At 41.7% G+C, this 16,025-nt stretch overlaps 1 protein-coding gene across 2 annotated transcripts; it reads left to right on the top strand.

The window, feature by feature from the left end:
* LOC109875001 (arf-GAP domain and FG repeat-containing protein 1-like) lies at positions 1–11,484 on the top strand. Of its 2 annotated transcripts, XM_020467120.2 has the most exons (12): positions 1–327; positions 2,365–2,458; positions 2,820–2,935; positions 3,237–3,378; positions 6,721–6,877; positions 7,232–7,339; positions 7,506–7,650; positions 7,802–7,887; positions 7,981–8,049; positions 8,344–8,505; positions 9,839–9,936; positions 10,244–11,484. In XM_020467120.2, the coding sequence occupies exons 1-12, from the start codon at positions 161–163 to the stop codon at positions 10,301–10,303; spliced, it is 1,404 nt and encodes a 467-aa protein (XP_020322709.1). In that variant the 5' UTR covers positions 1–160; the 3' UTR covers positions 10,304–11,484. The 2 variants fall into 2 exon arrangements, with proteins under 2 accessions (XP_020322709.1, XP_031665602.1); XM_031809742.1 differs by lacking the exon at positions 7,232–7,339 and having other exon boundaries at positions 2–327.
* Positions 11,485–16,025: the final 4,541 nt, after the last annotated feature.

Raw genomic sequence — 16,025 nt, 5'->3', positions numbered from 1 at the left:
CACCTCCTGTATGCCAACGAAGAAGGAACGTGTCCGTCCCACTAGACCTCTCAGCAAGGTGTCTGAACCACCACCGCTGTCGATGCAAGCCTCCCCGAAGACATCCTCACCCTAGGCCTCGATAAACTTCTCCCACTGTTAGTAGCCCCATTTCTCAACCATGGCGACGAGTGCGAAGCGAAAGCAAGAGGAGACGCATCTCAAGATGCTTCGGGAAATGACTAGCCAACCCCCGAATAGGAAGTGCTTTGATTGCGACCAGCGCGGCCCGACTTATGCCAACATGACAGTGGGTTCCTTCGTCTGTACCACCTGTTCTGGCATCTTGTAAGTACTGTGTTGATTCTATTGTTGTGTTTTTATGTGGGCTTGTTTTTAAAGCAAAAGGACGCTCTTTATTACGTGTTTTGGTGGTTTAGCCTAACGTTGGCAAGCTCCCCAACACAGCAGGTAATGCTATCCGACGTTAGCTCGAGGCCATTGGTTGGGCTGGGTCGCAAGCCCATGCTTTGTTGTAAGGAGGGGTCTCAATTCCCAATCTTTAGAAGGTCAATATTCAGTTCCATACCTAGCTTGGCAACTAACTAAAGGATTGTTTGTGCCGAAGTACTTGTCTGATAAAAGGCAAATATTTGACCAGTGTGTCAAAACGGCACGTCACCGCACCGGCGAACCTATTTCCCAATCATCTCGTCTATACCGTAGGCGTAGTTTGGGACATCCGTTGCTCACGCCTATATGTGTATAGATCGAGCAGGGATGGGCAAGTCCTCGGGGGGCCTGATTGTTGACACACTTTTTGCTCCAGCTCCTGCTAAAACACCTTACTCCAATAATCAACTAATCAAGGTATTCAGTTTAGAATGCAATTCCGTTTAATCAGGTGTGTTAGTTATAGGGCTGGGGGGAAAGTGACACAAATCAGGCCCCCAGGGATTGGAGTTTTCCATCCCTGAGATAGAGGAAGTGTATAAGTGCCAGACAGACACTGTCTTGTAGAATACATGAAATGGGGCAGTAGGTCAAGTAATGCAAATTATACGGTTCAGAGACCACAATAGGAAAGGACTTCTGACAAGACCACAACTGATGCCACAAGTGATCATCTCACGTCATATGTGAAGGCTAGGCACATGAATGCATAGCCTTATGAGTCATATAATGACTTTCACTGGTGGTTTTCACTTTTGGGATGTGCCATCTGATTTCAATCACTTTTTGACCTCTTTTGGACATGAATGCCAAAACATATAGGAGATGGAGTTTCCCAAAGGGAACCCTTTTTGCATATCCCACCCTACCATGAAATATCCATGTCTTCATCACTGGACAATATACATTTTTGAGTTTGATATAATTCAAAAGCTCACAAACAGGGTTGTCAAACTTATATATATATATATATATATATACATTTATTTTAACATAAATGATCTAAATGCATAAGTTATTTTTTTCCCACATGTAGCTTAGACCCTACCCTATTTTACATCATCTGATGTGTTTGTTAGGCCTGCTATCGGTTGAAACAACATGCTATTGGGTGTCATGGTTTGCCAGATAAATGTACTAAAATGTGAATAAAATAGAAATTTCATCTTTGAAATGGTAGCACAAAGATGGTTTGGAGGCCCACACCTCAGAGAATGTTGACTTGAATGGGAATATCAGTTTTAAATTATACTGTCAATCTTCCATAGGAAACCTATTGAAATCATAGAAATGTAGATAAAATAATAGACATTCCAATTGAAGTTGACATTCTACGCTGGGGGGACTGGTGGCCATCTCTGTGGTAGTAATTGGAAGTAAACATTAGAATTTCAATTATGTACCAGCTAATTTGCAGTGGTCTGAAGGGATAAATCCATTCTATGAATTTCTATGATTGAAATTACACCTGCCCTGTATTCAACAGTATGCTGTGTCTCAACAGATAGCGGGCACAAAACGAACACCTCAGCTTATGTAAAATATGGTTAAAGCATATGCAAAAATTAGTTGACATGTTTTTTGATAATTGCTGCTAAAGGATAAATAGTTTGACATCCCTGTTTATATTTTCCAGTGTTAAAGACATTGATGCAAAATGGGGCAACTTTGAACACCTCTATCTCCTAAATGTTTTGGCTTTCGGGTTCAAAAAGTCACTTTCTGGCCACTTCTACCATGGGCAAATATATATGACAAGTTTTGTTCAAATATAAAGGGGTGCGGTCAAAAAGTGATTGAAATCAAATGGAACAACCCTTTTGACAGTGAATGTCAATAAATGCACAGTTTAGCTGTGAGTGTGCAGTCATGTTGTGCCTGGTCTTTGTAAACTGAATGACACCGAATACATACCCCTCCACTCCCAACTAGACGAGGGCTGAATCCCCCCCACAGAGTGAAGTCCATCTCTATGACCACCTTCACGCAACAGGAAATCGAATTCCTACAGAAACACACCAACGAGGTAATGACATGAGGTCAAGTAATGTACTATGAAATGTGCACTTCAACCCTAGTGATCTGCAGGGAGTGCAGGCTTTTATTCCAGTTTAGCACTAACAAATCCAATTCATTCAAAGGTATTGATGATTAGTTGAGTCAGATGTGTTTGTATTGGGCTAGAACAAAATCCTGCTTACCCTGTGGGTCCCTAGGACCAGCATTGGAAAAACACTGGATTAGTGTCTTTATGCATGTCTGTCTCCTCATGTCTGCTTTCTTTATTTGAGGTTTTTTTGTTTCTCTCTAGGGAGTTTATTGGCATTCCTTTTTCTCTCTCGCGCTCTCTCGCCACACCCTCTCCCCAAACATTTTCTCTACTCTAGGTTTGTAAACACATCTGGTTGGGGCTGTACAATGACCGGACATTGGTTGTTCCAGACTTCCACGAACCACAGAAAGTAAAAGAATTCCTCCAGGAAAAGTACGAGAAAAAAAGATGGTGAGATGCTTCTTTTTGGTTCATTCATCTGTTCACTGAACTTCACTCACTTGCTTTCTATTGTGTTGTGTGAACTGAACATCTTCAAAAGCAGAATAATTTGATTTGCAGATCCGACAGTTTCTATTGTGATGTATTAATGTAAAATCACACTCGGAGCTCTCAATGTAAAATCTTATGAATTCACTTTAAAAAAAAACAAGTAACAACCCATTTTTACATGTGAAAATGATTTCACCTTGGGAACTCCCCATCGATTCCACCCCTGGATGTATTTTTACTCATGGTTGTGTGCACACAGGTACGTCTCTCCAGACCAGGCTAGAACGGTAGCCACTGCCCAGGCTTTCAAGTCGGGCACCTCAGCCAGCAGCACAGGCAGCACCCCGGAGGTCCAGCCCTTGAGAACCCTGCAGCTTAACAAGACCCCCCCAACGCGTCAGGTATTTCCCCATCTTCTTTCCTAACATATGACGTAATACATTTCAGGCTAATGTGCTTTTGAGTCATTTCCTAACATATGGGGAAATCCATTTTAGGCTGATGCAAAAAAATAAATAAAATCGTAACTTTGTCTAGGGTAAATTCAATAACTTTTAAAACTCAATCCCTTTTTCACTTCCATAGGTATTTGTAGAAGTGCACAGAAAGTGGCTTTTTAGACCTGAATGCCAAAACATTCAAGAGATAATGGTGCTCAAAGTTGACCCATTTTGCATACCCCACCATACATCCAAGTCCTCATCACTGGAAAATATATATATGGTTGAGATTGATAACATTTAAGAGTTTACAAACACCGTTGTCAAACAATTTTGTTGTCTTCCAAAAAAACGAAAATGTTCTGGGTTTTTTTACGTCAAATTTTCAACATGATATATTGGTTTCACATATGTTGTAGCTTAGACTATTTTACATCATCTAGGTTTTATTTTGTGCCTGCCATCGGTTGAGATACAACATGCTCTTGAATACAGGGTGGATGTCATGTTTTGGCTGATAAATGTACGAAAATAGGAATAATTTGGAAATGTCAACTTTCAAATGGTACCACAAAGATGGTTGGAGGTCCACACATCAGAGAATGTTGACTTGAATGGGAATATCTGTTTTAAATTATACTGTCAATACTTCATAGGAAACCTATTGAAATCATAGAAATATAGATAATAGAATAGACCTGACAATTTAACGCTAGAATCGCCGGGCCTTAGTTATAGTAAATGATACAGTCCAGTAACAGCTTATCTTTAGAAAGTATAATGTAAAAGAAGGATAGGAACACTCAGGGTGCCGCGGTCAAATTATTTAGTATAAACATAAGTGCCAATGCTGATAAATAGACATAAGACAAATGTATATGTACCTTGACAAATATATATTCATGACAGGTTATGAAAAAAGGAGGCATTTATTGATTGTATCGGGCCCTGTATTCTGGGCCCTTAACCGTGCCTTTACACGTGAATCAATCTCATCTTCTCATATCTATGCTCCCAATTTTACACTATTCTAAATGAATTCAACCTCTTGACCCTCCTTATCATTCAGTTAGGCCTAATTTGAATTCAGTTGAAGTAATGTGCACAATTATCAGTTTCTGTCATCCACGCATCCATTTAACCTACGTCATTCATTCGGTGAGGAGAGAGAGAGAGAGACATTAGTGCCTGGCTAGGTACCAACGTCCTACAGCCCATTTACCTTGGAATAGGTGTGGAGAGAAAACAACTGGTATAAAGCTTTAAGTACTGTACTTCTGTTTGTTTTAATCACATTCTGACAACTGAGCAATGTAAAATACAGACATTTAGGAAAAGTCAGGGAAGGAGCAGTACGTTGCTTTTTTCTACCCCAATTTGTTTTATTTATTTACAAAATCAATCATCCTTGGCCGTTGGCATTAGCGGTACTAGTGTTGACATTCGACGGTGGTCATCTTTTGTTGTAGTGATTCAAATTATACTTGTACCAGCTAATTTGCAGTGGTCTGAAGGGATGGGTCCATTCTATTATTTCTGTGATTGAAATGAAACCCACCCCGTATTTAAGAGCATGTTTCAACTGATGGTGGGTACAACACAAAGTCAGATGATGTGAAATAGGGTCTAAGCTACAGTACAACATTAGCAATTTTAGATACTTTATTAAATGTCTAAAATGTTGTTTATTTTCAAACCCTCTGGTCATTATAAAATAAAATAGAAACGTCACTTTTTCAGGGCCCTGTCTTTCAAAGATCATTCGTAAAAATCCAAATAACTTCCCAGATCTTCATTGTAAAGGGTTTACACACTGTTTCCCATGCTTGTTCAATGAACCATAAACAATTAATGAACATGCACCTGTGGAACGGTCGTTAAGACACTAACAGTTCACAGACGGTAGGCAATTAATGTCACAGTTATGAAAACTTAGGACACTAAAGAGGCCTTTCTACTGACTCTGAAAAACACCAAAAGAAAGATGCCCAGGGTCCCTGCTCATCTGCGTGAACGTGCCTTACGCATGCTGCAAGGAGCAATGAGGAGTGCAGATGTGGCCAGGGCAATACATTTCAATGTCCGTACTGTGAGACGTCGAAGCTTCAGGGAGACAGAACGGACATCTGTTCGTACTCGCAGTGGCAGACCACGTGTAACAACACCTGCACAGGATCGGTACATCCAAACATCACACCAGCGGGTAAGGGACAGGATGGCAACAACAACTGCCCGAGTTACACCAGGAACGCACAATCCCTCCATCAGTGCTCAAAATGTCCGCAATAGGCTGAGAGAGGCTGGACTGATGGGCTTGTAGGCCTATTGTAAGGCAAGTCCTCACCAGACATCACCGGCAACAACGTTGCATATGGGCACAAACCCACAGTCTCTGGACCAGACAGGACTGGCCACTGACGAGTCATGGTTTTGTCTCACCGTGGGTGATGGTGAGATTTGCATTTATGATTGAAGGAATGAGCCTTACACTGAGGCCTGTACTCTGGAGCGGGATCGATTTGGAGGTGGAGGGTCCATCATGGTCTTGGGTGGGAGGGGGGTCACAGCATCATCGGACTGAGCTTGTTGTCATTGCAGGCAATCTCAACACTATGCGTTACAGGGAAGACATCCTCCTCCCTCATGTGGTACCCTTCCTGCAGGCTCATCCTGACATGAACCTCCAGCATGGCAATGCCACCAGCCATACTGTTAGTTCTGTGCGTAATTTCCTACAAGACAGGAATGTCAGTGTTCTGCCATGGCCAGCGAAGACCCCGGATCTTAATCCCATTGAGCACGTCTGGGACCTGTTGGATCGGAGGCTGAGGGCTAGGGCCATTCCCCCAGAAAGGTCCAGGAACTTGCAGGTGCCTTGGTGGAAGAGTGGGGTAACATCTCACAGCAAGAACTGGCAAACCTGGTGTAGTCCATGAGGAGGAGATGCACTGCAGTACTTAATGCAGCTGGTGGCCACACCAGATACTGACGGTTACTTTTAATTTTGACTTCCCCCCCCCCCCCCCCCCCCTTTGTTCAGGGACACACTATTCAATTTCTGTTAGTCACATGTCTGTGGAACTTGTTCAGTTTATGTCTCAGTTGTTGAATCTTGTTATGTTCATACAAATATTTACACATGTTACGTTTGCTGAAAATAAACGCAGTTGACAGTGAGAGGACATTTCTTTTTTTGCTGAGTTTAAAAGTCAATGGGTGCAACCCCATGTCCCCAGTTATTTTTCTTTAAAGCATGCTGTCATTCTTCATGCCCTTCCATCTCTCTCTCCCTCCCTCTGCCAGTCGCCGGTGGTGGTTCGCTCCCAGGCCTATCCTATAGTTCAGGAGAAGAAGTTTGACCTCCTATCTGACCTGGGTGGAGACATCTTTGCCACTCCGCCCTCTCAGGCTGCCAGCAACTCCAACTTTGCCAACTTTGCACATTTCCCGAGCCAGTCAGGTAATGAGTGGGAATGGCCTTCACTCAAACTAACTTCAGTTTCAGCCAAATTTCCACTTAGTCGTGCAATAATGTCAATGGGTGACTAAGTGAACATTTTACTTAAATGGAAGTTCAGGAGTTTCCCAGTATTGAGTTGATTCGAAATGTTTGTCTTCAATGAGACAACATCATAACTTGAGGGCTTGGAAATTAGCAGTTATAAAGAGTAGTGTAAGAAGACTTAACACGTTATTATAATGTGTTTGTGTTAAATCATTGTCATCTGCCCCTCCTCCCATGTACCATAATGCCATTATGATTTCCACATTCCTCACGTTGTCAGTGTTTTGTTTCCTCCTCTGTGGTTTTCAGCGACTCAGGTTAGCTCAAACGCCGACTTTGCCAACTTTGAGGCGTTTGGCAACTCTGGAGTACCTTCACATTTCAGCACCTCACCCCCCTCACAGTCCTTTGCATCAGGTACCCCTGGGTCCCATTCTCATACATTCCCTCTTATTTACATTATATCTGTTCCAAGCCCAACAGTGGCACAGCATGTTATCTTATTTTTGTGTGTTAGTGTCCATGTCCATTGCCATGTGTGTTGTATGTTGACCCCTGTGTATGTCTCTCTCGCTCTCTGTAGGGCGAGGTGTCCCAGTGCCGTCGGTGGCCGGCGCTGTACCGGCTCCTTCCCAGCTGGGCACTTCAGCAGAGGACCGCTACGCTGCTCTTGCTGAGCTGGACAACGAGCTGAGCTCTTCGGCCCCCACAGGGAGCAGTGTCCAGGGGTGAGAGACAGACGCCACTTTAAAACTTGGCACTAAAAATAGGTTTTAGATATGCACAAACTAACACTGCCTCTGGATCTTGCTAAAAAGTGTTTTTTATGATTCAATGCGATAACAAATTGATTCATGTTATGTATTTATGTGAATCTAGGAATATGTTTGGAGCTGTGTTGGGAACCTCGCCTGCCCAGACTCAGTCAGTATTACCCAGCATGCATGTGCAGCAAGGCTTTGGAGGTGAGTGAATTGTGTTACATATTCCTGAACATTGAGTTCTGAAATGGGTGACCCTCAAATGTAATGAAAACATGATGTAATGTCCTGTTTCAGCCATCCCGTCCAATAATCCATTTGTTGCGGCCGCCCCGGATATGGCCACCAACCCCTTCCAGACTAATGGTATAGCACCGGCCGTGTGTGTGTGTGTGTGTGTGTGTGTGTGTGTGTGTGTGTGTGTGTGAGAGAGCACGTGAAAGTACATAAATACATGCATAACGTGTGTGTGGTTGAAGTCAGAAGTATGAACACAAGCATGCTTAAAGGACATGCTTGGGCCTCTGCCAGTGAATGCGTGTCAATTTGTCTGAAATAGCATTGTTTGACATCAGTAGATACTGTACATTGAAAGTTACGGTTGTGTACCACTGTGTTTGTGGTACTCACTCTGCCCTCCCGTCTCTCTGTGTTTCGTAGCCTCGTTTGGCACAGGCTCTATGAGTATGCCTGCTGGCTTTGGGAACCCCTCCTCTTACTGCCTCCCGACTAGTTTCAGTGGGACCTTCCAGCAGCCCTTCCCTGGCCAGGCCCCTTGCCCTTACACCCAGCCGGGGGCCTACCACCCCCAGCAACCCAACGGTAAGTAGTGTGCCCTCTTCTCCTTAGTAGTCTCACCCATACCACAATATAGTTTGGACTTTACTTCTGTGATTTCCCCCTCCCTCCCCCCACCAAATATTGTGTTTTGACTCACCAAATGTTTCAAATTTTCTTGTGGCCCTCCACTATAAACAAATGTCATTTTTCTGGCAGGTATTTTTTTTTCTTATGTAATCGTAATAAATTGTGGAATGATAAAGATAACTTTTGCTGCTAAATCTAAACATGTAATCTACAATAGTTCCCTGCTAATAATTAGTCGCTAAAGAAGTCCCCAGGACATCACAAAATGGTCAGCAGGACGTTGTCATAGTCCCCTGGCGGTCTTGTCTAGTTCCTGGTTGGTCCCGGGGATGACCCTGGGGATATTTTTTGGGGCGTTCTTTGTGTCATAGTCCCCTGGAGCATCACCTGATTCTCAAATAAACGTATATTATATTTTGTTCAGTATAGTTTGTATTGAGCTGGATGGTTGCTGGTGTTACTGACTGTGTTGGTTCTGTGCAGCACATGACTTTGATAGCCTCTACTGAACTGAAGCCAAGGTTGTTAGCTTGTGTTACCTTGTAATGGCAGTCTTCAGGTTTCATGCAAGGTTACTCAACATGTTCATTTGACACCAATTGCCCTGGTGCCATCCAGATCGGCCAAACCGATTTGAAATCGTTTGAATACTTTGGGTGTTTGCTTGAGCCTTCCTGGAGTGCCGGATTAATGGTTTTAGCACTAGTCCATGTCCATAAAAACAAGGGAAATAACACAGACATTGTTATTACATGATCAGTTGAAGTTATGGTTCATGAAATAAAGTTGCTACTGACCTGACGACCTGACATAATAACCACCGGATAACATATTAAGCTTGATTTAATAATGATCAAATAAAGTGGTGTGTGAGTGAGTGAGACTATGCATGTGTGTATGTTTCAATGTGTGCTTGTGAGTGTCTATGTATTCCTGTATGAGTTGTTTGTGTTGTGATTGGCACTAGGTGGTGGTATGTGGTGGTATGTACATCAAATTGAGGGTAGTAGTACAAAACATTGATTTTGGTATGTTATAACATGTTTGGTTGAAGTTATTACATTATTCATGAAGTTGTTACTCACCGGTTAATGTAATAACCACCGGTTGACGTAATAACTTTACAATTTAGCAGAAAAAGTCAACTTTACCGTTCCACATTTTATTACGTTTACCAGCAAGTTATTACATTTACCAGGTTTATTAAAAAAAAAAAAATGGGAAAGTTATTACTACGGTTAAATGGTAAATAGACCATTCAGCCAGATTTTTCTCTCTGCGTGGACAGGCCCTGGTGGATACCCAGTCTACGGGCAGACCAAGCCCTCCATGACCCCCTTTGGGCAGCCCATGGCTGGGCCGGGGATGACCAATAACCCATTCATGGTGAGCAGCTCGTAGCTTGTGTGTGCGTTTCCAGATCATGTTGAGGGACCGAATGATGCATTGTGGTCTTTAATAATAGTAATACTTGTAATACCAGTGTGAAACACTTTGTGACAAACACATACAAGTCTGAACACATACAATTTACATACACATGCAACTTCTGCACGGGTCCAATGTAAAAACACCTATGTGGGCGGTCACCCATGCAGCTGCGCTCTCTCTGCTAACTTCATGGATGAGTTTGGAAGTCATGCTGATAGTGATGTTATTTTACGATATTGATGAACCATTTGTTTTGAACCAGGCGGGAGCCCCAGCTGGATCCTACCCCGCTGGAGGCTCTTCCACCAACCCCTTCCTGTAGTGCGCCTATCTCCTCGTCAACACCACCAGAGGGCAGCTTGCAGCACATATTCAATGCACCGGCTCCGTCACACCCTGTGATGTGAACGTACAGTTCTGAAACTCTGAATTCAAGTTTTTATTAAAAGCTTAGTTTATGACACTATAAAGGACTATGGGATTTGGGACTGCCATGGAATGATGCCCTTGGACTAAATACATTCTCTATACATTTATTTTTTTTGTTCATTTGACAGCTCTTTATTGTGCATATCGGCATTTGTAATCACATTAAAATACATAAGGACTTGACATGGTTGGGCAACATTATGGATGTGCCACTATGTTTTTACCAGTGTGTTTGTAGGATAACAATAAGGGTTGTATACAAGTCTAGGAGTGAACTGAGGTGACGTGAAGAGTTTTTGCCTCCAATTATGTGAATTATCAGGCTGGCAGAGGAGATATGCACCTAATTCTATTTGAGGGGCTACTGATGGTCAAATTCAGTATAATTTAATTCCGTGTAAAATAAACTATGTAATGTGTAACGGTTTCAATGGGCATGACGCCTCTGCCTGTAGGTATGGCATCCGGGAAAGGGACTTTTATTTGGTCCATAATTAATACCACTATTACTGCACGTGGCCCTGTTCTTATTAGGCTCAAAACACCATAGTGCTATCCCAAGGCGTTGCCACAGCATTTTGCCTAGCAGTTTACAAAACCGTTGAATAACCTTGAATACAACCCAGGTCTTTTACCCTTACTCTTTTTTTTATTTGTTACTAGGATAAGTCCCAAGTGTAACAAAAGCCCAAACACACTAACGTTAGCTAGTTTTGAGTCCGTTTGGAAAGGAACAAATGCCTGGTAAAAAAAAAAAAACATGAGACCCCAGACTCCAGCACTAGCCGTTTTGATGACAGGCAGGTGTCTACTGCAGCACAAAAAGAGGGGGAAGGAAAGTAGGGAATAGAGAAGAAAGGTTATTGTGCTCTCAGCGAGCCCTCTCCATGTAACCTGACACGCATGTGTGTAAACACACCTGAGAAGTTTGTTTTTATTTGGAGAGATGGTTACTTGTGGCACCCAATCACTTTTAATGAATTTAATCGTTACTTGCCATTACAGGAATATGTAAGTCAATGTGTACATATATAAATATATGTATAAATATTAAAGATTTTTAACTACAATATGCTTTTGATTCAAAGGTTTTCATTTAGAATTCCCTATCCCCATTACGTAACGATGCGGGGGTAAAATCACAGGGGAAGCCAAAAAAAAGCCATATTACAAATGATGTGTTGTGATAATTGCGTTGTTTGCTTTATAACCTGTTAGTTCATATGCCTTGCGACAGTGATAGGCCTATATGCAGGGCATTCGGAAAGTATTCATTACATGTTTCCCTCAATCTACGTGCAATACACCATAATGACAAAGCAAAAACAGGTTTTTAGACATTTGTGAAAATGTATAAGTATGCAGACCCCTATGTTGAAGCACCTTTTGGCAGGGATTACAGCCTATTGTCTTCTTGTGTATGATGCTACAAGCTTGGCACACCTGTATTTGGTGAGTTCCTTCCATTCTCTGCAGATCCTCTCAAGCTCTGTCAGGTTGGATGGGGAGTGTCGCTGCGCAGCTATTTTCAGGTCTCCAGAGATATTCGATCGGGTTGAAGTCCGGGCTCTGGCTGGGCCACTCAAGGATGTTCAGATATTGTCCCTAAGCCACTCCTGCGTTGTCTTGGCGTGGGCTTGTGGTCGTCGTTGTTCTGTTGGTAGGTGAACCTTAGCCCCAATCTGAGGCCCTGAGTGCTCTGGTGCACAAGGATCTCTCTTTTGCTCCGTTAATCTTTCCCTCAATCCTGACTAGTCTCCCAATCCCTGCCACTGAAAAACATCCCCACAGCATGATGCTGCCACCACCATGCTTCACCATAGGGATGGTACCAGGTTTCCTCCAGGCGTGACACTTGCCATTCAGGCCAAAGAGTTTAATCTATGTTTCATCAGACCAGAGAATCTTGTTTCTCATGGTCTGAGAGTCCTTTTACTGAGGAGTGGCTTCCGTCTGGCCTCTCTACCATAAATGCCTGATTTAGTTGTCCTTCTGGAAGGTTCTCCCATCTCCACAGAGGAACTCTGGAGCTCTAATTTGTGGTCACCTCCCTGACCCATCTCCCCTTATTGTTAAGTTTAGGACAACAGCTCTAGGAAGATGTCTCTGTGCTCAATTTCGAATCTCATTGCAAAGGGTCTAAATACATATGTAAATAAGGTATTTCTGTTTTTTATATATATATATATATATATACACATTTCTAAAAACCTGTTCACTTTGTCATTATATTGTGTGTAAATTGATAGACATTTTTTTATTTAGTCAATTTTAGAATAAGGCTGTAACGTAACAAAATGTGAAAAAGTCAAGGGGTCTAAACTTTCCGAATGCTGTGTGTGTGTATACATACAGTATCTACTTATTCAAGTTATATATTTTTTGGACCATTTTCTACATTGTAGAGTAATAGTGAAGACATCAAAACTATGAAATAACACATGGCATCATGTAGTAACCAAAAAAATGTTAAACAAATAAATATATTTTAGGTTTTAGATTCTTCAAAATAGTCACCCTTTGCCTTGTGGACAGCTTTGCACTCTCTTGGAACAGTCCTCTACTCTCCAAATTCATCAAAGGAATGTGCTGTGTCTCAAAATACATTTTTTCCCACTGGAACTCTAACACGTTCAAAAGTGAATACTGGAACACTGTAATGTAGAATGTGGGGAATGGTCAGAGGCAATCTATAGAACACTTGTTTTGTGATGTCATTAAAAATGTTATAAAGGAAATACTGTAACTTGGAAAGTATACCCACTACATAGATGAAGTTTCCATACTATGGGTTGTGCATGTAATATGAAAATTATGAAATTAAGTGTTTAACTTTTTATGACTGCAGGGGCAGTATTGAGTAGCTTGGATGAAAGGTGCCCATATCAAACGGCCTGCTCCTCAGTCATAGTTGCTAATATTTGCATATTATTATTAGTATTGGATAGAAAACACTCTGACGTTTCTAAAACTGTTTGAATGATGTCTGAGTATAACAGAACTCATATTGGACCATATTGAACCTGCAGTATAATGCCAGTACTGTCCTGTCACTCAACTATCATCTGCAAAGTATACTGAGCACAAGTAGTCACCTAGTCTAGTAAAAACACTGCAGCAGTCACTCAAACGCCGAATGTTGTGAATGTCAAAATGGGCACTCGGATGAACAGGCAACAACTTCCATTTGGTGACAATGTACACTACCGTTCAAAAGTTTAGGGTCACTTAGAAATGTCCTTGCTTTCCATGAAAACATACATGAAATTAATTGGAAATAATATAGTCAAGACTTTAACAAGGTTATAAATAATGATTTTTAATTGAAATAATACTTGCGACCTTCAAACTTTGCTTTCGTCAAAGAATCCTCCATCTGCAATAATTACAGCACTACAGACCTTTGGCATTCTAGTTGTTAATTTGTTGAGGTAATCTGAAGAATACCAGCTGACTGCTTCCCTAAATAGTTATTGCATAGTTTGGAGCTGTGCTCTGGGTCATTGTCCTGTTGTAGGAGGAAATTGTCTCCAATTAAGCGCCATCCACAGGGTATGGCATGGCGTTGCAAAATGGAGTGATAGCCTAACTTCTTCAAAATACCTTTTACCCTGTACAAATCTCCCACTTTACCACCACCAAAGCACCCCCAGACCATCACATTGCCTCCACCATGCTTGACAGATTGGCGTCAAGCACTCCTCCAGCATCTTCATTTATCTTCATTTGTGTTCTGCATCTCACGTTCTTGTTTGTGATCCGAACACCTCAAACTTAGATTTGTCTGTCCGTAACACTTTTTTCCCAATCTTCCTCTGTCCAGTGTCTGTGATCTTTTGCCCATCTTAATCTTTTATTTTTATTGGCCAGGGTGAGATGGCTTTTTCTTTGCAACTCTGCCTAGAAGGCGAGCATCCCGGAGTCGCCTCGTCACTGTTGACATTGTGACTGGTGTTTTGCGGGTACACTTTAATGAAGCTGCTAAAAAAGTGCATAGCAGAGAACATGTCTACTTCTGATTCAGGGGGGTTGGGTTAAATGCAGAAGACACATTTCAGATGAATGCATTCATTCATGAAGGCATTCAGTACAACTGACTAGGTTATCCCCGTTTCCCATTTACCCTCACTTCTTGGCCTTAGATATGCAGTTTACAATGCAACGCAGGAATTTTGCTGGCACACGGATGCAGTGGACAAGAGTAGGGATGGAAAGATCTCCTTTATAGTAAAATAATTGCATGAATATATCGCATTTGCAGGTCTGAGAAAAACTAGCCTTTTTATAAAAATGTCATGCAATTCTTTAATTTTACATATTAACAGAATATTTTTTAATACCACAAAAATGACTGAAATGACAAGCTACTGTTCCTCTTATATCTGCCATGCCAAATGCCATGTCAGTGTGTCTTGTCGCAACAAAACTTTCTCAGTTTGCAAATAATTAAATCTAAGACATCATAAGGAATCAGAGTATGGCGTCAGGCCCACCTTTCCACCCCAGACAGGGTAGGCCTACCAATGCAAAAAAAATGTATGCTTTAATTGCTGGCTACTCTTCCTCCATGTCTTAACCCAAAGAGAAGATCACAAGTTATTCCCTTTAAAGCAGTCTGGGTTTTAAAATATTCAATTGTACAGAAAGTGAATAGCTTAATCAATTGATTGTGACAGAATTCGATGACTTCCCAAGCAAATTGAATGTTTTCTCTCCTTGGCTAAAGAAGGTTTTAGCTCAGCCACAATGTCAAAGAAACAAAATAATGATATCTCCATATGCATCGAAGTCTCTGTCTTTCCCGCGTATTTTCCAACTTCTGTCTATCATAAAGCATCACGGACCAATGCGTTGTTATAGATATGTTTATATAATGGAATCTGTTTAATTGTCTTAAATCTTATGTTAACATGGGGTAGACCTGTGCTTTTAACAATGTCATGTTTTATAAAAGGTAGGCTTATGGCGTACCCCCTCATACTCCCTCAAATAACTTAACAGCCTGTCACTGACATGGAGGTAGGCTATTTCAAGAGCCGAATTTCATCTCTCATACAGGTAGGCCTACCTCTTCTTAAATAGGAAGAAATTGGCTCCAACACAAAGCCCTCTTGTTAGTTAAGTGTAATTCAATTGAAGACGGTTGAAATGTTGATTTTCCTACTCAAATTTAGTAGGTGCATTTTTCTTTGACTCTCCTCCTGAACTGCCACTGTAGACATACACACCACAGCCATTGGTACAGCAGCACGTTTTTGATCAGCAAGAGCAGAGCCGGCTGTGGCTCAAGGTTGGAATATCCATTGCAGTGTGTAATGCAGCCTAGTTGTAGTTAGCTGCTGGGATGGTGTATCTTAGAAATATAACTTTGCTCTGTGATTATCCAAGCATGCTCTTCATAGCCTAGATGCTATAGATTATTTCATTGAGATCCCACTAAATAGCCTATAGGTGCCCAGCGGAGAATCAGAGATGAGGGGCGGCACACATTGATATACAGTGCCTTCCGGAAGCATTCAGACCTCTTTTAACCACATTTTGTTACGTTACAGTGATATTACAAAACAGATTAAATAGTTTTTTCCCCTTATCAATCTACACACACTAACCCATAA

Source organism: Oncorhynchus kisutch, linkage group LG30, assembly GCF_002021735.2.
Source record: "Oncorhynchus kisutch isolate 150728-3 linkage group LG30, Okis_V2, whole genome shotgun sequence".
Classification (NCBI taxonomy): Eukaryota; Metazoa; Chordata; class Actinopteri; order Salmoniformes; family Salmonidae; genus Oncorhynchus; species Oncorhynchus kisutch.
This window is presented reverse-complemented; position numbering and strand designations above follow the sequence as displayed.